Source organism: Chroicocephalus ridibundus, unplaced genomic scaffold, assembly GCF_963924245.1.
Source record: "Chroicocephalus ridibundus unplaced genomic scaffold, bChrRid1.1 SCAFFOLD_619, whole genome shotgun sequence".
Classification (NCBI taxonomy): domain Eukaryota; kingdom Metazoa; phylum Chordata; class Aves; order Charadriiformes; family Laridae; genus Chroicocephalus; species Chroicocephalus ridibundus.
In genome coordinates, this window is record NW_026961506.1 from 11,772 (window position 1) to 34,160 (window position 22,389).

Sequence of the window (22,389 nt, forward strand, 5' to 3'; positions counted from 1 at the left end):
TCCTCAGCCTTCAAAATTAAGATTTAAATAATGAAAATTTAATTAAAAAAGCGTCTCCGGCTCTTGCCCTGACGCTCCACCGCCTCGTTTCTGGAAGGTTCCCCACCCATGGGTGTCATCCCCTCCCCCTTCCCCACCCCCCTTTTCCCGCCGGACCTCGGGGACCTCGGGGGGCACCCAAGGGACCCAGGGGACACCCAAGGGACCACGCAGGGGACCTTGGAGACCTCTGAGGACACCCAAGGGACCCGTGTGGGACCTTGGGGCCACCCAGGGGACCCGTGGAGACCTCGGGGGCACCCAAGGGACCCACGGGGACACCCAAGGGACCACCCAAAGGACTCCTGGGGACACCCAAGGGACCCCTGGGGACACCCAAGGGACACATGGAGACCTTGGGGACACCTAAGGGACCCCTGGCCCACCCAAGGGATCACCCAAGGCAACCCTGGGGACACCCAAGGGACCCATGGGGCACCCAAGGGACCACCCAAAGGACACCTGGGGACACCCAAGGGACCCCTGGGGACACCCAAAGGACCCACGGGGCACCCAAGGGACTCATGGAGACGTCGGGGACACCCAAGGGACCACCCAAAGGACCCTTGAGGACACCCATGGGATCCCCAGGGACATCCAAGGGACCCGTGGGGACCTCGGGGACACCCAAGGGACCCCTGGGGACACCCAAGGGACACGTGGGCCACCCAGGGGACCACCCAAAGGACCCTTGAGGACACCCAAGGGACACATGGGGACACCCAAGGGACCCGCAGAGACCTTGGGGACACCTAAGGGACCCCTGGCCCACCCAAGGGATCACCCAAGGCACCCCTGGGGACCTCAGGGACAACCAAAGGACCCATGAGGCACCCAAGGGACTCATGGAGGCCTCGGGGACACCCAAGGGACCACCCAAAGGACCCCTGATGACAGCCAAGGGACCCGTGGGGACCTCGGGGAGACCCAAAGGACCCATGAGGCACCCAAAGGACCCATGGAGACCTCGGGGACACCCAAGGGACCACCCAAAGGACCCTCGGGGACACCCAAGGGACCCATGGGGCACCCAAGGGACATGTGGGGCCACCCGAGGGACCTGTGGAGACCTCGGAGACACCCAAGGGACCCCCCAAGGGACCCCTGGGGCACCCAAGGGACCACCCAAAGGACCCGTGATGACACCCAAGGGACCCGTGGGGACCTCGGGGACACCCAAAGGACCCATGAGGCACCCAAAGGACCCATGGAGACCTCGGGGCCACCCAAGGGACCACCCAAAGGACCCCTGATGACACCCAAGGGACCCGTGGGGACCTCGGGGACACCCAAAGGACCCATGAGGCACCCAAAGGACTCATGGAGACCTCGGGGACACCCAAAGGACCACCCAAAGGACCCTCGGGGACACCCAAAGGACCCCTGGGGCCACCCAAGGGACCACCCAAGGGACACCTGGGGCACCCAAGGGACCACCCAAGGGACACCTGGGGCCACCTGAGGGACCTGTATGGACCTCGGGGGCACCCAAGGGACCCCTGGGGACACCCAAGGGACCACCCAAAGGACCCTTGAGGACACCCAAGGGACCCCTGGGGACACCCAAGGGACCCGTGGGGACCTCGGGGGCACCCAAGGGACCCCCCAAGGGACCCGTGGGGCACCCAAGGGACAAATCGGGCCCTGGGGGGGCCACCCCAGCGTCCTCAGGGACCCCCCACCCCCCAAGTGACCCCTGGGGGACCTTCGGGCGCGCCGTGGGGCGGGGGAGGTGCCGGGTGCCGCCGTGGGGCGGGGTGAAGGCCCCGACCGCCCGGGTCCACCGAGGCCACTTGTGGGGCACCCAAGCGTCCCGTGGGGGCTGGGCCGGCCGCCCCGGGGTCCCCTCCCCCGGTACTTAGGGGGCAGCCGTGGGGCAGGCCGTGGGGCGGGAGAGGGAGGGGATGGAGGGGACGGCGGCCGTCAGCCCCTGGGACTTGGGGGTCATCGGGGGGTATTTCCTCCTCGTCATCGCCGTGGGGCTCTGGGTAGGGTCGCGCCTGCCCCCCAACCTTCCCCTCCCCCCATCTCCCCACATCCCAGACCCATAAGTGACCCCCCGGACCCCTAACTGCTCCCCCCTGGACCCCTAACTACCCCCCCCGGACCCATAACTGCCTCCGGAACCACTAACTGACCTCCCTTGGGACCCCTAACTGCCCCCCTGGACCCATAACTGCCCCCCCCAGACCCCTAACCGCCCCCCCGGACCCCTAACTGCTCCCCCCTGGACCCCTAACTACCCCCCCAAACCCCTAAGTGCCCCCTGACCCCTAAGTGACCTCCCTTGCGACCCCTAACTGCCCCCCTGGACCCATAACTGCCCCCCGGACCCCTAACTGACCTTCCTTGGGACCCCTAACCGCCCTCTGGGACCCATAACTGACCCCCCCAGGACCCCTAACGGCCCCCCCGAACCCCTAACTGCCCTCTGGGACCCCTAACTGCCCCCCTGGACCCATAACTGCCCTCCGGACCCCTAACTGCCCCCCTGAACCCCTAACTGACCTCTGGGACCCATAACTGATGCCCTGGGACCCCTAACTGACAACCCGGACCCCTAACTGACCTCCCTTGGGACCCCTAACTGTCCCCCTGGACCCATAACTGCCCCCCCAGACCCCTAACTGCCCCCCCGGACCCCTAACTGCTCCCCCCTGGACCCCTAACTATCCCCCCAGACCCCTAACTGCCCCCCTGACCCCTAAGTGACCTCCCTTGCGACCCCTAACTGCTCCCCTGGACCCATAACTGCCCCCCAGACCCCTAACTGCCCCCCCGGACCCCTAACTGCTCCCCCCTGGACCCCTAACTATCCCCCCGGACCCCTAACTGCCCCCCGGACCCCTAACTGACCTCCCTTGGGACCCCTAACTGCCCTCTGGGACCCATAACTGACCCCCCCCAGGACCCCTAACTGCCCCCCCGAATCCCTAACTGCCCTCTGGGACCCCTAACTGACCCCCCGGGACCCCTAACTGACCACCCGGCCCCCTAACTGACCTTCCTTGGGACCCCTAAGTGCCCCCCAGACCCCTAACCGCCCTCTTGGGACCCCTAACTGAGCCCCTGGACCCGTAACTACCCCCTGGTCCCCTAAACGACCCCCAAGTACCTTCTTGGGACCCCTAAGTACCCCCCTGAGACCCCTAAGTGCCCCCCCCCAGACCCCTATATGCCCCTTGGGACCCCTAACTGCCCCCCCCGGGCCCCCCATTTCCTCCCCCCATTGACCCGGCCCCACTGAGTGACCTAGAACCTGCCCCACGATGGCCCTAGACGCCCCCGCGTCCCCTATGGGGCACCCCACAACCCTCCACGACCCCCCCCAGACCCCCAGGGACCCCCCCCAAGACCTCCCCCAACCCCACAACTCCCCCCCCCACCCCCTTGGCCCCACACTTGCCCCCCCCACATTGACCCAGCCCCATTGAATGACCTAGAACCACCCCCCGATGGCCCTAGACGCCCCCGCGTCTGCCATGGGGCACCCCCCAACCCCCCCCATGATCTCCCCCACCCCACAACTCCCCCCCCCCACCCCCTTGGCCCCCCACTTCACCCCCCCCCCTTGACCCATTGACACCCCCCACCCCATTGAATGACCTAGAACCACCCCCCGATGGCCCTAGACGCCCCCGCGTCTGCCATGGGGCACCCCCCAACCACCCCCATGACCCCCCAAGATCCCCCCCCACCCTACAAATCCCCCCACCCCACCCCCTTGGCCCCACACTTTCTCCCCACAGGCTGACCCGGCCCCATTGAGTGACCTAGAACCTGCCCCACGATGGCCCCAGACGCCCCCGCTGTCCCTATGGGGCACCCCACAACCCCCCCCATGACCCTTCAAGATCCCCCCCCACCCCACAACTCCCCCCCCCCCACCCCCTCGGACCCCTAACTGCCCCCCCCCCACCATATTGACCCAGCCCCATTGAGTGACCTAGAACCTGCCCCACGACGGCCCCAGACGCCCCCGCGGCCCCTGTGGGGCACCCCACAACCCCCCCATCGCCCCCCAAGATCCCCCACAACTCCCCCCCCCCCCCACCCCCTTGGCCCCACACTTCCCCCCACCCCCATTGCCCCATTGCCCCCCCCCGCCCCATTGAGTGACCTGGAACCCCACAATTTCCCACAATTCCCTGCCCCCCCCGCACCCCTCCCCCCCCCCCCCGGGTTGTTTTTTTGACCCCTGTGACCCCGGGGGGGGGCGGGGGGGGTTAATCATTACCCACAATGCCCCGGGGGGGGCTGGTAACGGGGCCCCAATTAGTCGGGGTCGGGCGGGGGCTGGTGCCCGCGGGGTTAATGAGTGACTGGGAGCACTGGGAGCACTGGGAGCCGGGGGGGGGCGCCTCTACTGGGAGGGCTGGGGGCACCGGCCGCCCCTTATACTGGGAGCACTGGGAGCCCCGTACTGGGAGCACTGGTGGCCCAATACTGGGAGCACTGGGAGCACTGGTGGCCCCATACTGGGAGCACTGGTGTCCTGTTACTGGGAGCACTGGTGGCCCCATACTGGGAGCACTGGTGGCCCAATACTGGGAGTACTGGTGGCCCCGTACTGGGAGCACTGGGGGCCCTGTACTGGGAGGGCTGGGGGCACTGGTTACCCTTATACTGGGAGCACTGGTGCCCCTGTACTGGGACCACCGGGAGAACTGGTGGCCCCGTACTGGGAGCACTGGTGGCACCATACTGGGAGGGCTGGGAGCACTGGTCGCCCTTATACTGGGAGCACTGGGGGCCCTGTACTTGGGAGGGCTGGTACCCCTATACGGGGAGCACTGGTGACTCCTATACTGGGAGGGCTGGGGGCACTGGTTACCCTTATACTGGGAGCACTGGAGTCCTGTTACTGGGAGCACTGGGAGTACTGGTGTCTCCGTACTGGGACTACTGGTGGCCCCATACTGGGAGCGCTGGGAGCACTGGTGACTCTCATACTGGGAGGGCTGGGAGCACTGGTCACCCTTATACTGGGAGCACTGGGGGCTCTGTACTGGGAGGGCTGATGCCCCTCTACTGGGAGCACTGGTGACTCCTACACTGGGAGGGCTGGGGGCACTGGTTACCCTTATACTGGGAGCACTGGTGTCCTGTTACTGGGAGGGCTGGAACAACAGGTGTCCCCTTACTGGGGGCACTGGTTGCCCTTATACTGGGAGCAGTGGTGGTGCCATACTGGGAGCACTGGTCGCCCTTATACTGGGAGCACTGGGGGCCCTGTACTGGGAGGGCTGGTACCCCTATACTGGGAGCACTGGTGACTCCTATACTGGGAGGGCTGGGAGCACTGGTCGCCCTTATACTGGGAGCACTGGGGGCCCTGTACTGGGAGCACTGGTGCCCCGTTACTGGGACTACTGGTGGCCCCATACTGGGAGCACTGGGAGCACTGGTGACTCCTATACTGGGAGGGCTGGGAGCACTGGTCGCCCTTATACTGGGAGCACTGGTGGCGCCATACTGGGAGCACTGGTCACCCTTATACTGGGAGCACTGGGGGCCCTGTACTGGGAGCACTGGTGCCCCGTTACTGGGACTACTGGTGGCCCCATACTGGGAGCACTGGGAGCACTGGTGACTCCTATACTGGGAGGGCTGGGGGCACTGGTTGCCCTTATACTGGGAGCACTGGAGTCCTGTTACTGGGAGCACTGGGAGTACTGGTATCTCCATACTGGGACTACTGGTGGCCCGGGAACGCTGGGAGCACTGGTGACTCTCATACTGGGAGGGCTGGGAGCACTGGTCACCCTTATACTGGGAGCACTGGGGGCTCTGTACTGGGGGCACTGGTTGCCCTTATACTGGGAGCACTGGTGGCCCCGTACTGGGAGCACTGGTTGCCCTTATACTGGGAGTACTGGTGGCCCTGTACTGGGAGGGCTGGTACCCCTATACTGGGAGCACTGGTGACTCCTATACTGGGAGGGCTGGGGGCACTGGTTACCCTTATACTGGGAGCACTGGAGTCCCGTTACTGGGAGCACTGGTGTCCCCGCAGTCCCTGCGCCGGGGGAACCGCAGCACCATCAGCGGGTACTTCCTGGCCGGGAGGAGCATGGCCTGGGGACCCGTGAGTGACACGGGGACGGGGACACGGGGACACGGGGACACGGGGACATGGGGACATGGGGGGACATGGGGACATGGGGACATGGGGACATGGGGGGACATGGGGGACATGGGGGGACATGGGGACATGGGGGACATGGGGGGACATGGGGGACATGGGGGACATGGGGACATGGGGACATGGGGACATGGGGGGACATGGGGACATGGGGGGACATGGGGGGACATGGGGACATGGGGGACATGGGGGACATGGGGGACATGGGGACATGGGGGGACATGGGGGGACATGGGGGACATGGGGGACATGGGGGACATGGGGGACATGGGGGACATGGGGGACATGGGGGACATGGGGGGACATGGGGGGACATGGGGGACATGGGGGACATGGGGGACATGGGGACATGGGGGGACATGGGGATGTGGGGACACAGGTGCTGTGTGGCCGTGGGTGTCCCCATGTCCCCCCGTGTCCCCCCGTGTCCCCCCGTGTGTCCCCATGTCCCCCCCCTGTCCCCGTGTCCCCCCGTGTCCCCCCGTGTCCCCGTGTCCCCCCCGTGTCCCCATGTCCCCCCGTGTCCCCCCGTGTCCCCATGTCCCCCCATGTCCCCCCGTGTCCCCACGCCGCGTGTCCCCGTGTCCCCCCCAGGTGGGCGCCTCCCTCTTTGCCAGTAACATCGGCTCCGGGCACTTCGTGGGGCTGGCGGGGACGGGGGGCGGCCGGGGGCATCGCCGTGGGGGCTTCGAGTGGAGCGTGAGCCCCCCCCCCGCCCCTATAGACCCCTATAGACCCCTACGGACCCCCCCAGGCCCTATAGATCCTATAGACCCCTATAGACCCCTACGGACCCCTATGGGACCCTATAGACCCCTATGGACCCTATAGACCCCTATAGACCCCTACAGACCCCTACAGACCCTATAGACCCCTATGGACCCCCCCAGGCCCTATAGATCCTATAGACCCCTACAGACCCCCCCAGGCCCTATAGACCCCGTATAGACCCCTACGGACCCCTACGGACCCCTGTGGACCCTATAGACCCCTATGGACCCTATAGACCCCTATGGACCCCTACAGACCCCTATGGACGCCCCAACCCCTACAGACCCTATAGACCCCTATGGACCCCTACGGACCCCCTCAGACCCTATAGATCCTATAGACCCCTATAGACACCTATGGACCCCCTATGGACCCCACGGACCCCTAGAGACCCCTATGGACCATATAGACCCCCTATGGACCATATAGACCCCCACAGACCCCCCAGACCCCTACGGACCCCATATGGACCCTATAGACTCCTACAGACCCCCCCCTGCCCCCTACCGACCCCTATAGACCCCTACGGACCCCTACAGACCCAATAGACCCCTATAGACCCCTATGGACCCCCTCAGACACTATAGATCCTATAGACCCCTACGGACCCCCTACAGACCCCTATGGACCCTATAGACCCCTATGGACCCCCCAAACCCTACAGACCCTATAGACCCCTATAGACCCCTATGGACCCTATAGACCCCTACAGGCCCCCCCCCCCCCAGACCCCTACGGACCCCTATGGGCCCTACAGACTCCTACAGACCCCATGGACCCTATAGACCCCTACGGACCCCCCCCAGACCCTATAGATCCTATAGACCCCTATGGACCCTATAGACTCCTATGGACCCCTATAGACCCCCCACAGACCCCATAGACCCCTATAGATCCTATAGACCCCTGTGGACCCCCCCCCCCAAAGCCCTATGGACACTATAGACCCTACAGACCCCTATAGATCCTATAGACCCCCACAGACCCCACAGACCCCTATAGACCCTATAGACCCCTATGGACCCTATAGACCCCTATGGACCCCTATAGACCCCCCACAGACCCCATAGACCCCTATAGATCCTATAGACCCCTGTGGGGACCCCCCCCCCCCAAAGCCCTATGGACACTATAGACCCTACAGACCCCTATAGATCCTATAGACCCCCACAGACCCCACAGACCCCTATAGACCCTATAGACCCTATGGACCCTATAGACTCCTATGGACCCCTATAGACCCCTATAGACCCCCCACAGACCCCTATAGACCCCTATAGATCCTCTAGACCCTATAGACCCCTATGGACCCCTATAGACCCCCCACAGGCCCCGAGGGCCCCCCATAGACCCTACTGACCCCTATGGACCCCTATAGGTCCTACAGACCCCTGTAGGCCCCATAGAGCCCCTATAGACCCCCCATTGTCCCCACCCAGTGACCCCACCCACGGACCACGCCCATTGACCCACCCATTGACCCCATTGACCCCCCATTGACCCTATTGACCCCCCATTGACCCCACCCATTGACCACGCCCCATTGACCACGCCCATTGACCGCACCCATTCGTTCCATTGACCCCACCCATTGACACACCCACTGACCCCATTGACCCCACCCACTGACCCCACCCATTGACCCCACCCATTGACCACGCCCCTTGACCCCCCCCATGGACCGCACTAATTCCCACACCCATTGACCCCGCCCATTAACCCCTTTAACCACGCCCATCGACTGCACCCACGGACCCCACTGACCGCCCATTGACCCCCCATTGACCCCACCCAGTGACCCCCCATTGACCCCACCCAGTGACCCCACCCCTTGAGCCCACCCCTTGACCGTGCACATTGACCACGCCCATTGACCCCACCCACTGACCACGCCCCTTGACCCCCCATCGACCCCACTAATTCCCACGCCCATTGACCCCACCCATTGACCCCTTTGACCACGCCCATTAACCACACCCATTGACCCCATTGACCCCACCCATTGACCCCACCCATTGACCCCTTTGACCACGCCCATCCACTGCACCCACTGACCCCATTGACCCCGCCCTTGACCCCACCCATTGATCCCGCCATTGACCCCATTGACCCCACCCAGTGACCCCATCGACCCCGCCCATTGACCCCGCCCATTAACCCCTTTAACCACGCCCATCGGCTGCACCCACCGATCCCATTGACCCCACCCCTTGCCCCACCCCTTGCCCCCATTGACCCCACCCCTTGCCCCATTGACCACACCCCTTGCCCCACCCCTTGCCCCCATTGACCCCACCCCTTGCCCTCATTGCCCCCATTGACCCCACTCCTTGCCCCCATTGACCCCATTGACTCCATTGACCCCACCCCTTGCCCCATTGACCCCATTGACCCCACCCCTTCCCCGTTGGCCCCGCCCCTGACCCCGCCCCCTGCCCCGCCCCCAGGGGATGTTCATTGTGCTGCTGCTGGGCTGGATCTTCGTCCCCATCTACCTGCGGGCGGGGGTGAGTGGGGGGGGGTGGGGGGGCGTGGCCACGTGGGGCGTGGTCTCGGGGGGGCGGGGCCTCGGCGTGGGGGAGGGGGTGGGGGGGGTCGTAGAGAGGCTCCGGGGCCGGGATGCCTTTGAGGGGTGATTTGGGGGGGGGGGGGGGGGGGGCCGCACTCCTGGGTGCCCCCCCCCGCCCCCCGCGTGCCTGGGCTCCCCCCCCCCGACGCCGGGGTGTCCCCGCCCGCCCCCCCCCAGGTGGCCACGATGCCCGAGTACCTGGGCAAGCGCTTCGGGGGGGGCCGCATCCAGCTGTACCTGGCGCTGCTCTCCCTGGGGCTCTACGTCTCCACCAAGATCTCGGTACGGGGCCACGGGGGGGCTATAGGGGCTATGGGGGCTATGGGGGCTATGGGGGCTATAGGGGCTATGGGGGCTATGGGGGCTATGGGGGCCACAGGGGCTATAGGGGCTATGGGGGCTATAGGGGCTATAGGCGCTATGGGGTCTATAGGGGCTATGGGGGGGCTATAGGGGCTATGGGGACTATGGGGGCCACAGGGGCTATAGGGGCTATGGGGGCTATGGGGCCTATGGGGGCTATAGGGGCTATGGGGGCTATGGGGTCTATAGGGGCTATAGGGGCTATGGGGGCTATGGGGGCTATGGGGGCCACAGGGGCTATAGGGGCTATAGGTGCTATGGGGGCTATGGGGGCTATAGGGGCTATAGGGGCTATGGGAGCTATGGGGGCTATGGGGGGGCTATGGGGGCTATAGGGGCTATAGGGGCTACAGGGGCTATAGGGGCTATGGGGGCTATGGGGGCTATAGGGGCTATGGGGGCTATGGGGGCTATAGGGGCTACAGGGGCTATGGGGGGGCTATAGGGCTATGGGGGCTATGGGGGCTATAGGGGCTATAGGGGCTATAGGGGCTATGGGGGGGCTATGGGGGCTATAGGGGCTATGGGGGCCACAGGGGCTATAGGGGCTATGGGGTCTATAGGGGCTATGGAGGGGCTATAGGGGCTATGGGGGCCACGGGGGCCACGGGGGCTATGGGGGCTATAGGGGCTATAGGGGCTATAGGAGCTATGGGGGCTATAGGGGCTACAGGGGCTATGGGGGGGCTATAGGGGCTATAGGAGCTATGGGGGCTATGGGGGGGCTATGGGGGCTATGGGGTCTATAGGGGCTATGGGGTCTATGGAGGGGCTATGGGGGCTATAGGGGCTATAGGGGCTATGGGGGCCACAGGGGCTATAGGGGCTATGGGGGCTATAGGGGCTATGGGGGCTATGGGGGCTATGGGGGGGCTATAGGGTCTATAGGGGCTATGGGGGCTATAGGGACTATGGGGGGGCTATACGGGCTATAGGGGACACAGGGGCTATAGGGGCTATGGGGGGGCTATAGGGGCTATGAGGGGGCTATACGGGCTATAGGGGCCACAGGGGCTATAGGGGCTATGGGGGGGCTATAGGGGCTATAGGGGCTATGGAGGCCACAGGGACTATGGGGGCCATGGGGGGGGCTATATGGGCCACAGGGGCTATAGGGGCCACAGGGGGCCTATAGGGGCTATAGGGGCCACAGGGGACCACGGGGGGGGCTATAGGGGCTATAGGGGCCACAGGGGACCACGGGGGGGCTATAGGGGCTATAGGGGCCACAGGGGCTATAGGGGCCACAGGGGCTATGGGGGGGACTATAGGGGCCATGGGGGGGGCTATAGGGGGGGCCAGAGGGGCTATAGGGGGGCCAGAGGAGGGGCTATAGGGGCTATAGGGGCCACAGGGGCTGTAGGGGCCATGGGGGGGGCTATAGGGGGGGCTATAGGGGGGGCCAGAGGGGCTATAGGGGCGCCAAAAGGGTTATAGGGGTTGTAGGGGGGGGCCATAGTGGCCATAGTGGCTATAGGGGCTGTAGGGGCTATAGGGGTCATGGGGCGCCCATAGGGGCTATAGGGGGCTATAGTGGCCATAGGGACTTAGAGGGGCCATAGGGGCTATAGGGGGGGCCAGAGGGGCTATAGGGCCATAGGGGCTATAGGGGGGGCCATAGGGGCCATAGGGGGCTAAGGGGCTATGGCAGGGGCTATAGGGGCTATGGGGTCTGTGGGGTCCCTATAGGGATGGAGAGCTCCCTATGGGGTCTGTAGGGCCCCTGTGGGGTTTGGGGGGTCCCTATGGGGTCTGGGGTTCCCTATAGGGTTTGGGGAGTCCCTATGGGGTTTGTGGGGCCCCTATGGGGTCGGGGAGTCCCCTATAGGGACTGAGGGGCCCGTGTGGGGTTTAGGGATCCCTATGGGGTCTGGGGGTTTCTACGGGGTCTGGGGGTCTCTATACGGGGTGTGTGGTTCCTATGGGGTTTGTGGGGCCCCTATGGGGTTTGTGGGGCCCCTATGGGGTCGGAAAGTTCCCTATAGGGTTTAGGGGGTCCCTATGGGGTCGGGGAGTTCCCTATAGGGACTGAGGGGCCCGTTTGGGGGTTAGGGGTCCCTATGGAGTGTGGGGGTCCCTATAGGGATGGAGAGTTCCCTATGGGGTGTGGGCGTCCCTATAGGGTTTGGGGGAATCCCTCTGGGGTCTGGGGGTCCCTATGGGGTTTAGGGGCTCCTATGGGGTCGGGGAGCTCCCTATAGGGACTGAGGGGCCCATATGGGGTTCAGTGGTCCCTATGGGGTCTGTGGGGTCCCTATGGGTCTGTGGGGTCCCTATAGGGATGGAGAATTCCCTATGGCATCTGTACGGCCCCTAAGGGGTTTGGGGTGTCCCTATGGGGTCTGGGGGTCCCTATAGGGGGTGTGTGGGCCCTATGGGTTTTGGAGGGTCCCTATAGGGATGGAGAATTCCCTATGGAGTGTGGGGTCCCTATAGGGTTTGGGGTGTCCCTATAGGGTTTTGGAGGGTCCCTATAGGGTTGGAGAGTTCCCTATGGGGTGTGGGGGTCCCTATGGGGTTTTGGGGGGGGGGTCCCTATAGGGCTGGAGAATTCCCTATAGGGTCTGGGGGTCCCTATAGGGGGTGTGTGGGCCCTATGGGTTTTGGTGGGTCCCTATGGGGATGGAGAATTCCCTATGGGGTGTGGGGTCCCTATGGGGTTTGGGGTGTCCCTATAGGGTTTTGGAGGGTCCCTATAGGGTTGGAGAGTTCCCTATGGGGCTTGGGGTGTCCCTATGGGGTTCAGGGGGTCGCTATGGGGTTTGGGGGGGGTCCCTATAGGGACGGAGAGTTCCCTATGGGGTCTGTAGGACCCCTATGAGGTTTGGGGGGTCCCTATGGGGTCTGGGGGTCCCTATAGGGGGTGTGTGGGCCCTATGGGTTTTGGAGGGTCCCTATGGGGTGTGGGGGTCCCTATAGGGTTTGGGGTGTCCCTATAGGGTTTTGGAGGGTCCCTATAGGGCTGGAGAATTCCCTATGGGGTGTGGGGGTCCCTATAGGGGGTGTGTGGGCCCTATGGGTTTTGGTGGGTCCCTATAGGGATGGAGAATTCCCTATGGGGTGTGGGGTCCCTATAGGGTTTGGAGTGTCCCTATAGGGTTTTGGAGGGTCCCTATAGGGCTGGAGAATTCCCTATGGAGTGTGGGGGGGTCCCTATGGGGTTCAGGGGGTCGCTATGGGGTTTTGGGGGGGGGTCCCTATAGGGACGGAGAGTTCCCTATGGGGTCTGTAGGACCCCTATGAGGTTTGGGGGGGTCCCTATGGGGTCTGGGGGTCCCTATAGGGGGTGTGTGGGCCCTATGGGTTTTGGAGGGTCCCTATGGGGTATGGGGGTCCCTATAGGGTTTGGGGTGTCCCTATAGGGTTTTGGAGGGTCCCTATAGGGTTGGAGAGTTCCCTATGGGGCTTGGGGTGTCCCTATGGGGTTCAGGGGGTCGCTATGGGGTTTTGGGGGGGGTCCCTATAGGGACGGAGAGTTCCCTATGGGGTCTGTAGGACCCCATGAGGTTTGGGGGGGTCCCTATGGGTCTGGGGGTCCCTATAGGGGGTGTGTGGGCCCTATGGGTTTTGGAGGGTCCCTATAGGGCTGGAGAATTCCCTATGGGGTGTGGGGTCCCTATAGGGTTTGGAGTGTCCCTATAGGGTTTTGAAGGGTCCCTATAGGGCTGGAGAATTCCCTATGGAGTGTGTGTGGGGGGGGTCCCTATGGGGTTCAGGGTGTCGCTATGGGGTTTTTGGGGGGGGGGGTCTCTATGGGGATGGAGAATTCCCTATAGGCTCCGGCGGGGGGGGTCCCTATACGGCGTGTGTGGCCCCCCATGGGTTTTCCCTATGGGGATGGAGAGGTCCCTATGGGTTGTGGGGGGTGTGGGGCGGGGGGGGGGGGGGGCGTGTCTCCCTCTAGGCCCCGCCCCACACCCCCCCGCCCCCCAAGGTGGACATGTACTCGGGGGCCATCTTCATCCGGGAGGCGCTGGGCTGGGACCTGTACGCGGCCGTGGGGGCGCTGCTGGCCGTCACCGCGCTCTACACCATCACCGGTGGGGGGGGGGGGAGGGGGAAGGGGCGGGGCCTAAACGTGAGGAGAGGGGGGGGCGGGGCCACAAAGGGCGGGGTCGGAATGGGCGGAGCCCAAAAGGGCTCATTTCCTAATGGCAGGGTTGGGGGGGGCGGGGCCTAGAGGGAGGGGGCGTGGCCAATGGGGGCGTGGCCAATGGGGGCGTGGCGCTAAGGGGGGCGTGGCCAAAAAGGGGGGTTTGCCTGCAAGCGCTGCCCCGCGGAGGGGGCGTGGCCTGAGGGGAGGGGCGTGGCCGGAGGGGGCGTGGTTTGAGGGGGGGGACACACGCCATTGGTTCATCAGCAGGCGGGGGGGGGGGAGGGCCGTGCCGCAAAGGGGGCGGGGCCCCCGCGAATAGGGGGCGTGGTCAAACGGGGCACGTGGCAGCCAAAGGGGCGGGGTCTCTTGGCGGTGGGTGGGGCGGGGCGGGGTGGGCGTGGTTTGAGGGGGCGGGGCCTGACGCGCGGTGCGGGGGGGGGGGGCGGGGCCTGCAGGGGGGCTGGCGGCCCTGATGTACGCGGACCTGGTGCAGACCCTCATCATCATCGCCGGGGCCTCCGTGCTGGCCGGCTACGGTGGGACTGGGGGAACTGGGAGCACTGGGAGGGACTGGGAGGGTACTGGGGGGGCACTGGGGAGCACTGGGAGGGAACTGGGAGCACTGGGAGGGGAGTGGGGGACACTGGGAGGGACTGGGAGGGTACTGGGGGGGCACTGGGTGGCACTGGGAGGGACTGGGAGGGCACTGGGGAGCATTGGGAGGGAACTGGGAGCACTGGGAAGGGACTGCGGGGCACTGGGAAGGGACTGGGAGGGAACTGGGAGCACTGGGAGGGGAGTGGGGGGCACTGGGAGGGACTGGGAGGGGAGTGGGAGGGACTGGGAGGGTACTGGGGAGCACTGGGAGGGAACTGGGAGCACTGGGAAGGGACTGCGGGGCACTGGGAAGGGACTGGGAGGGAACTGGGAGCACTGGGAGGGGAGTGGGGGGCACTGGGAGAAACTGGGAGGGAACTGGGAGCACTGGGAGGGGAGTGGGGGGCACTGGGAGAAACTGGGAGGGAACTGGGAGCACTGGGAGGGGAGTGGGGGACACTGGGAGAAACTGGGAGGGTACTGGGAAGCACTGGGAAAGGAGTGGGTGACACTGGGAGGGACTGGGAGGGTACTGGGGGGAACTGGGAGGGTAATGGGGAGCAGTTGGAGGGGAGTGGGGGGAACTGGGAGGGACTGGGAGGGACTGGGGAGCACTGGGAGGGAACTGGGAGTGCTAGGAGGGGAGTGGGACGCACTGGGAGGGAACTGGGGAGCACTGGGAGGGGAGTGGGGTGCACTGGGAGGGACTGGGAGGGTACTGGGGAGCACTGGGAGGGGAGTGGGGGGCACTGGGAGGGACTGGGAGGGGGTTGGGGGGCACTGGGAGGGACTGCGAGGGAACTGGGGAGCACTGGGAGGGAGCTGGAAGCACTGGGAGGGACTGGGAGGGAGCTGGGGGGCACTAGGAGGGAAGTAGGAGCACTGGGAGGGGAGTGGGGGACACTGGGAGGGACTGAGAGGGTACTGGGGTGAACTGGGAGGGACTGGGAGTGGAGTGGGGGGCACTGGGAAGGACTGATATGGAACTGGGAGCAGCGGGAGGGGAGTGAGGGGCGCTGGGAGGGTACTGGGAGGGAAGTGGGAACAGTGGCACCGAAGCGTGGGGGACTGGGAGGGAACTGGGAGCACTGGGAGGGGAGTGGGGAGCACTGGAAGGGTACTGGGGAGCACTGAGACGGAACTGGGAGCACTGGGAGGGGGGTGGGGGGCACTGGGAAGGATCTGGGAGACACTGGGATATACTGGGAGACACTGGGAGCACTGGGAGGGGGGTGGGGGGCTCTGGGAGGGACTGGGGGAGCACGGGGGAGGTGCTGGGGGGGCACTGCGGGACAGTGGGAAGCACTGGGAGGTACTGGGAAGGAGCTGAGCGGCACTGGGAGGGACTGGAAAGCACTGGAAGGCGACTGGGAGGCACTGGGAAGCCCTGATAAGTTGTGGAGGGCGGTGCCGTCGTGCCGTACTGGTCTATACTGGTCGATACTGGTCCACGCTGGTGCTGGACCTCGCGCGGGAGCTCTGGGGGGGGTGCACCGGGCTGTACTGGGAGCACTGGGAGGGGGCCGCAGGAGCTGTGCTTCCCCCTCCCCCCCCCCCCCACCCCGCTGGCCCTTACTGGTCCCTACTGGTCCCCCCCCCCCGCAGCGCTGGGGGCGGTGGGGGGCTACGAGGGGCTGGTGGAGCGTTACCCCCTGGCCCTGCCCCCCAACGTGACGGGTCCCTGCGGCCGCCCCCGCCCCGACGCCTTCCACCTCCTGCGGCATCCCAGTACCGGGGACCTGCCCTGGCCCGGCCTCCTGCTGGGACTGGGCATCATCTCGGCCTGGTACTGGTGTACCGACCAGGTGGGACTGGCGAGGGACTGGGGGGAGGGGGGGGGGGGGGCACTGGGAGGAGCTGGCAGGGACCTGGGGGCGTCGGGAGGCACCGGGGAGGGGACCGGGAGGCACTGGGAAGGGATCGGGAGGCACTGGGAAGTGCTGAGAGACGCTGGGAGGGGACTGGGAGGGGGTTGGGGGGCACTGGGAGGGGACTGGGGGGCACTGGGAGGGGGTTGGGGAGCACTGGGAAGGGATTGAGGGGCACTGGGAGGGGATTGAGGGGCACTGGGAGGCACTGGGAGGGGGTTGGGGGGCACTGGGAGGGGACTGGGGGGTACTGGGAAGGGATCGGGAGGCACTGGGAAGGGCTGAGAGACGCTGGGAGGGGACTGGGAGGGGGTTGGGGGGCACTGGGAGGGGACTGGGAAGGGACTGGGGGGCACTGGGAGGGGACTGGGGGGCACTGGGAGGGGATTGAGGGGCACTGGGAGGGGATTGAGGGGCACTGGGAGGGACTAGGAAGGGATTGGGGAACACTGGGAGGGGACTGGGAGGGACTGGGAGGGGGTTGGGGGGCACCGAGAGGGGACTGAGAAGGGACTGGGGGGCACTGGGAAGGGACTGGGGGGCACTGGGAAGTGCTGAGAGACGCTGGGAGGGACTGGGAAGGGATTGGGGGACAATGGGAGGGGACTGGGAGGGAGTTGGGGGGCACTGGGAGGGGACTGAGGAGCACTGGGAGGGGATTGGGGGACACTGGGAGGGGACTGGGAGGGGATTGGGGAGCACTGGGAAGGGATTGGGGGGCACTGGGAGGGGACTGGGAGGGACTGGGAAGGGATTGGGGGACACTGGGAGGGACTGGGAAGGAATTGAGGGGAACTGGGAGGGGACTGGAAGGGACTGAGAAGGGATTGGGGGGCACTGGGAGGGGATTGGGAGGCACTGGGAAGGCATTGAGGGGCACCAGGAGAGGACTGGGAGGCACTGGGAGGGGGCTGGGAAGTGCTGGGATGGGACTGGGAGGCACTGGGAAGGGATTGGGATGCACTGGGAAGTGCTGAGAGACACTGGGAGGGACTGGGAGGGGGTTGGGGGGCACTGGGAAGGGATTGGGGGGCACTGGGAGGGACTGGGAAGGGATTGGGGGACACTGGGAGGGAGTTGAGGGGCACTGAGAAGGGATTGAGAGGGACTGGGAGGGGATTGGGAGGGACTGGGAAGGGATTGGGGGGCACTGGGAGCGGGTTGGGGGGCACTGGGAGGGACTGGAAAGGGATTGGGGGGCACTGGGAGGGAGCTGGGAGGGACTGGGAAGTGCTGAGAGGCACTGGGAGGGCACTGGGAGGCACTGGGAAGGGACTGGGAAGGGATTGAGGGGCACTGGGATGGGATTGGGGGGCACTGGGAGGGACTGGGAAGGGATTGGGGGACACTGGGAGGGGACTGGGAGGGGACTGGGGGGACACTGGGAGGGACTGGGAAGGGATTGAGGGGAACTGGGAGGGAGTTGAGGGGCACTGAGAAGGGATTGAGAGGGACTGGGAGGGGATTGGGAGGGACTGGGAAGGGATTGGGGGGCACTGGGAGCGGGTTGGGGGGCACTGGGAGGGACTGGAAAGGGATTGGGGGGCACTGGGAGGGAGCTGGGAGGGATTGGGAAGTGCTGAGAGGCACTGGGAGGGCACTGGGAGGCACTGGGAAGGGACTGGGAAGGGATTGAGGGGCACTGGGATGGGATTGGGAGGGACTGGGAAGTGCTGAGGGGCACTGGGAGGCACTGGGAAGGGATTGGGGGCACTGGGAGGGGTTGGGGGACACTGGGAGGGACTGGAAAGGGATTGGGGGGCACTGGGAAGGGATTGGGATGCACTGGGAAGTGCTGAGAGACACTGGGAGGGACTGGGAGGGGGTTGGGGGGCACTGGGAAGGGGTTGGGGGGCACTGGGAGGGACTGGGAAGGGATTGGGGGACACTGGGAGGGGACTGGGAGGGGACTGGGGGGACACTGGGAGGGACTGGGAAGGGATTGAGGGGAACTGGGAGGGAGTTGAGGGGCACTGAGAAGGGATTGAGAGGGACTGGGAGGGGATTGGGAGGGACTGGGAAGGGATTGGGGGGCACTGGGAGCGGGTTGGGGGGCACTGGGAGGGACTGGAAAGGGATTGGGGGGCACTGGGAGGGAGCTGGGAGGGACTGGGAAGTGCTGAGAGGCACTGGGAGGGCACTGGGAGGCACTGGGAAGGGACTGGGAAGGGATTGAGGGGCACTGGGATGGGATTGGGAGGGACTGGGAAGTGCTGAGAGGCACTGGGAGGGCACTGGGAGGCACTGGGAAGGGACTGGGAAGGGACTGGGGGGCACTGGGAAGGGACTGGGAAGCACTGGGAGGGACTGGGAAGGGATTGAGGGGCACTGGGACGGGATTGGGAGGGACTGGGAAGTGCTGAGGGGCACTGGGAGGCACTGGGAAGGGATTGAGGGGCACTGGGAGGGGGTTGGGGGGCACTGGGAGGGACTGGAAAGGGATTGGGGGGCAGTGGGAGGGGGTTGGGAGGGACTGGGTGGGGGCTGGGAACTGCTGGGATGGGACTGGGAGGTACTGGGAGGGACTGGGAAGGGATTGAGGGGCACTGGGAGGGGATTGGGAGGGACTGGGAAGTGCTGAGAGGCACTGGGAGGGACTGGGAAGGGACTGGGGGGCACTGGGAGGGACTGGGAAGGGATTGAGGGGCACTGGGAGGGACTGGGAGGCACTGGGAAGGGATTGGGGGGCACTGGGAGGGAAAGTGGGGGCACCGGGAGACACTGGGGGGGCACTGGGAGGCACTGGAAAGGCGCTGGGAAGAGTTGGGCTGTAACTGGGAGGCACTGGTGTGGCAACTGGGCGCGCTGGGAGGGGGTGCAGCGGGAGCGAGTGGATCCCCCCCGCCCCCAGGTGATCGTGCAGCGGTGCCTGGCCGGTCGCTCGCTGACCCACGTCCGCGCCGGCTGCGTCGTCTGCGGCTACCTCAAAGTCCTGCCCATGTTCCTCATGGTGCTGCCCGGCATGGCCGCCCGCATCCTCTTCCCCGGTCAGCCCCCGCCCCCCCCGGGCACCCCACCCCCCCGCCTTGACCCGCCCAAGATGGCCGCCGCGTCTCCTCCCCCGTGGATGCCGATCTCGAGCCATAATTACCCCCCCGCGGCCGCTCCGTGGCCACCCCGGTGTCCCCCTGACCTCCCTGGGCCAACCCAGGATGGCCGCCCAAGATGGCTGCCCCGCCTTCCCCCCCCCCCGGCCCCGTCAGCCCCGTTTCCATCCCGGAATTTGCCCCCGGGGCCACCCCGGTTTGCCCTGGCTCTCTTTGGCCTACCCAACGCGGCCGCCCGGCGTGGCCGGCCCCTTCCCCGGGCAGCCCCGCGGTGCCCCATCTCCCCCCTACGCCCCATAGTACCCCCCTACACCCCATAATACCCCCCCTACATCCCATAATACCCCCCTACACCCCATAATATACCCCCTACATCCCATAATATCCACCTACATCCCATAATACCCTCCCCTACATCCCATAATACCCGCCTACATCCCATAATATCCCCCACACACCCCATAATACCCCCTACACCCCATAATATCCCCCCTACATCCCATAATATCCACCTACATCCCATAATATACCCCCTACATCCCATAATATCCACCTACACCCCATAATACCCCCCTACATCCCATAATACCCCCCTACACCCCATAATACCCCCCTACACCCCATAATATCCCACACACATCCCATAATACCCCCCCTACACCCCATAATACACCCCCTACATCCCATAATATCCCCCTACACCCCATAATATACCCCCTACATCCCATAATACCCACCTACACCCCATAATATACCCCCTACATCCCATAATACCCACCTACACCCCATAATACCCCCCCTACATCCCATAATATCCCCCACACATCCCATAATACCCCCCCTACATCCCATAGTACCCCCCTACATCCCATAATACCCACCTACACCCCATAATATCCACCTACATCCCATAATACCCCCCCTACATCCCATAATATCCCCCACACATCCCATAATACCCACCTACATCCCATAATATCCACCTACACCCCATAATATACCCCCTACATCCCATAATATCCCCTACATCCCATAATATCCCCCCTACACCCCATAATATACCCCTACATCCCATAATACCCCCCTACATCCCATAATATCCACCTACATCCCATAATATCCCCCACACATCCCATAATACCCCCTACACCCCATAATATACCCCTACATCCCATAATACCCCCTACACCCCATAATATACCCCCTACATCCCATAATACCCCCCTACACCCCATAATATACCCCCTACATCCCATAATACCCCCCTACATCCCATAATACACCCCCTACATCCCATAATATCCCCCACACATCCCATAATACCCACCTACATCCCATAATACCCCCCTACACCCCATCAGCTCCCCCTAATTCCCCCTACACCCCCCCAACATCCCATAATATCCCTAATTACCCCCATCCCCCCTAATTACCCCCCCCGTACCCGTTAATTACCCCCCTCCCGTTAATTACCCCAGAGGTCGTGGGCTGCGCCGACCCCCAGGGCTGTCGCCAGGCCTGTGGCTCCCCCGCCGGCTGCTCCAACCTGGCCTACCCCCGCCTGGTCATCGCCCTCCTGCCCCCGGGTACGGCTAATTAACCACTCGTTAACCACTCATTAACCACTCATTAACCGCACCTGCTCATTAGGGACTAATTAGGGCCTAATTAGGGGGTTATTAGGGGCCTGGAGGCCTTCTTCGCCTCTTGGGGCCTGCAGCTCCAACCCGGCCTACCCCCGCCTTGTCATCGCCTTCCTGCCCGCCCCCCCCCGGCTGTGGCTAATTAACAATTATTAGCCAGTTATTAGTGCTATTAGGGACTTATTAATGGCCATTAGGGCTATTGGGGGCTATTGAGGGGCTCGTAGGGCATTATTAATGGCTACCAGGGCTATTATGGGGCTGTTAGGCCAATATTAATGGCTATTAGGGCTATTAACGGGCTATTAGGCCACCATTAACGGCTATTGGGGCCAGCAGTGGGTCGCTGGGGGGGGGGGGGGTTCCCAGTCCGACCCCCCCCTCCCCGTGCCCCCCAGGCCTGCGCGGGCTGATGCTGGCGGTGGTGCTGGCCGCCCTCATGTCCTCCCTGGCCTCCATCTTCGCCAGCTCCGGGGCCCTCTTCACCCTCGACGTCTACCAACGCCTGCGGCCCCACGCCGGGCCCCGCCACCTCCTGATAGCCGGCAGGTGGGGGGCGCCCAGGCGTCCGGGGTGGGGGGTGGGGGGGGCGCACCCAGGTGTCTTGTGGGGGGGGGACACGGGGACACCCAGGTGACCGAGGGGGCACCCGGGCGTTTGGGAGCTCAGGTCAACCCAGTCAACGGGGGATCAAGGTGCCTGGAGGGATGTTGGGGTCGAGGCCAGAGGGGACCCAGGCACCCGGGGGGGCACCCAGGCATCGGGGGGGAGACCCAGGTGTCTGGGGGGACCCAGGTGACCGGGGGGCACCCAGGCGTCCAGGAGGGCACCCAAGCGTTGAGGAGCTCAGGTCAACCCAGTCAATGGGGATCCAGGGGCTTGGGGACACCCAGGGGTCAAGGCCAGAGGGGACCCAGGCGCCCGCGGGGGCACCCAGGCATCCGGGGGGGGGGGGGGAGGGGGGTAGGGGTGGGGCGCACCCAGGTGTCTCGGGGGGGGGACGGGACACCCCCAGGTGACGGAGAGGGCACCCGGGCGTTTGGGAGCTCAGGTCAACCCAGTCCATGGGGATCCAGGGGCTTGGGGAGAGCCAGGGTTCAAGGCCAGAGGGGACCCAGGCGCCCGGGGGGGCACCCAGGCATCCGGGGGGAGACCCAGGTGTCTGGGGAGGGGGGGAACCCACGCATCTGGGGGGCACCCAGCCATCCGGGAGGGCACCCAAGCGTTGGGGAGCTCAGGTCAACCCAGTCA

At 65.0% G+C, this 22,389-nt stretch overlaps 1 protein-coding gene across 1 annotated transcript; it reads left to right on the forward strand.

Annotated features, from left to right (window-relative positions):
* Window positions 1-1,878: 1,878 nt before the first annotated feature.
* LOC134509461 (sodium/glucose cotransporter 2-like) lies at window positions 1,879-21,688 on the forward strand. Its single transcript, XM_063321999.1, has 11 exons — window positions 1,879-2,027; window positions 6,056-6,127; window positions 6,779-6,883; window positions 9,403-9,462; window positions 9,702-9,806; window positions 13,822-13,927; window positions 14,439-14,519; window positions 16,186-16,385; window positions 19,300-19,435; window positions 20,974-21,081; window positions 21,607-21,688. The coding sequence occupies exons 1-11, from the start codon at window positions 1,944-1,946 to the stop codon at window positions 21,675-21,677; spliced, it is 1,128 nt and encodes a 375-aa protein (XP_063178069.1). The 5' UTR covers window positions 1,879-1,943; the 3' UTR covers window positions 21,678-21,688.
* The last annotated feature ends 701 nt before the right edge of the window (window positions 21,689-22,389 follow it).

Bases quoted from the DNA above. Each gene is read 5' to 3' on its own strand.
- LOC134509461 (XM_063321999.1), top strand. From the start codon at position 1,944: ATGGAGGGGACGGCGGCCGTCAGCCCCTGGGACTTGGGGGTCATCGGG. The intron at 6,884-9,402 runs GTGAGCCCCCCC...CCCCGCCCCCAG, and splicing joins GTGGGGGCTTCGAGTGGAGC to GGGATGTTCATTGTGCTGCT. The intron at 14,520-16,185 runs GTGGGACTGGGG...CCCCCCCCGCAG, and splicing joins CTCCGTGCTGGCCGGCTACG to CGCTGGGGGCGGTGGGGGGC.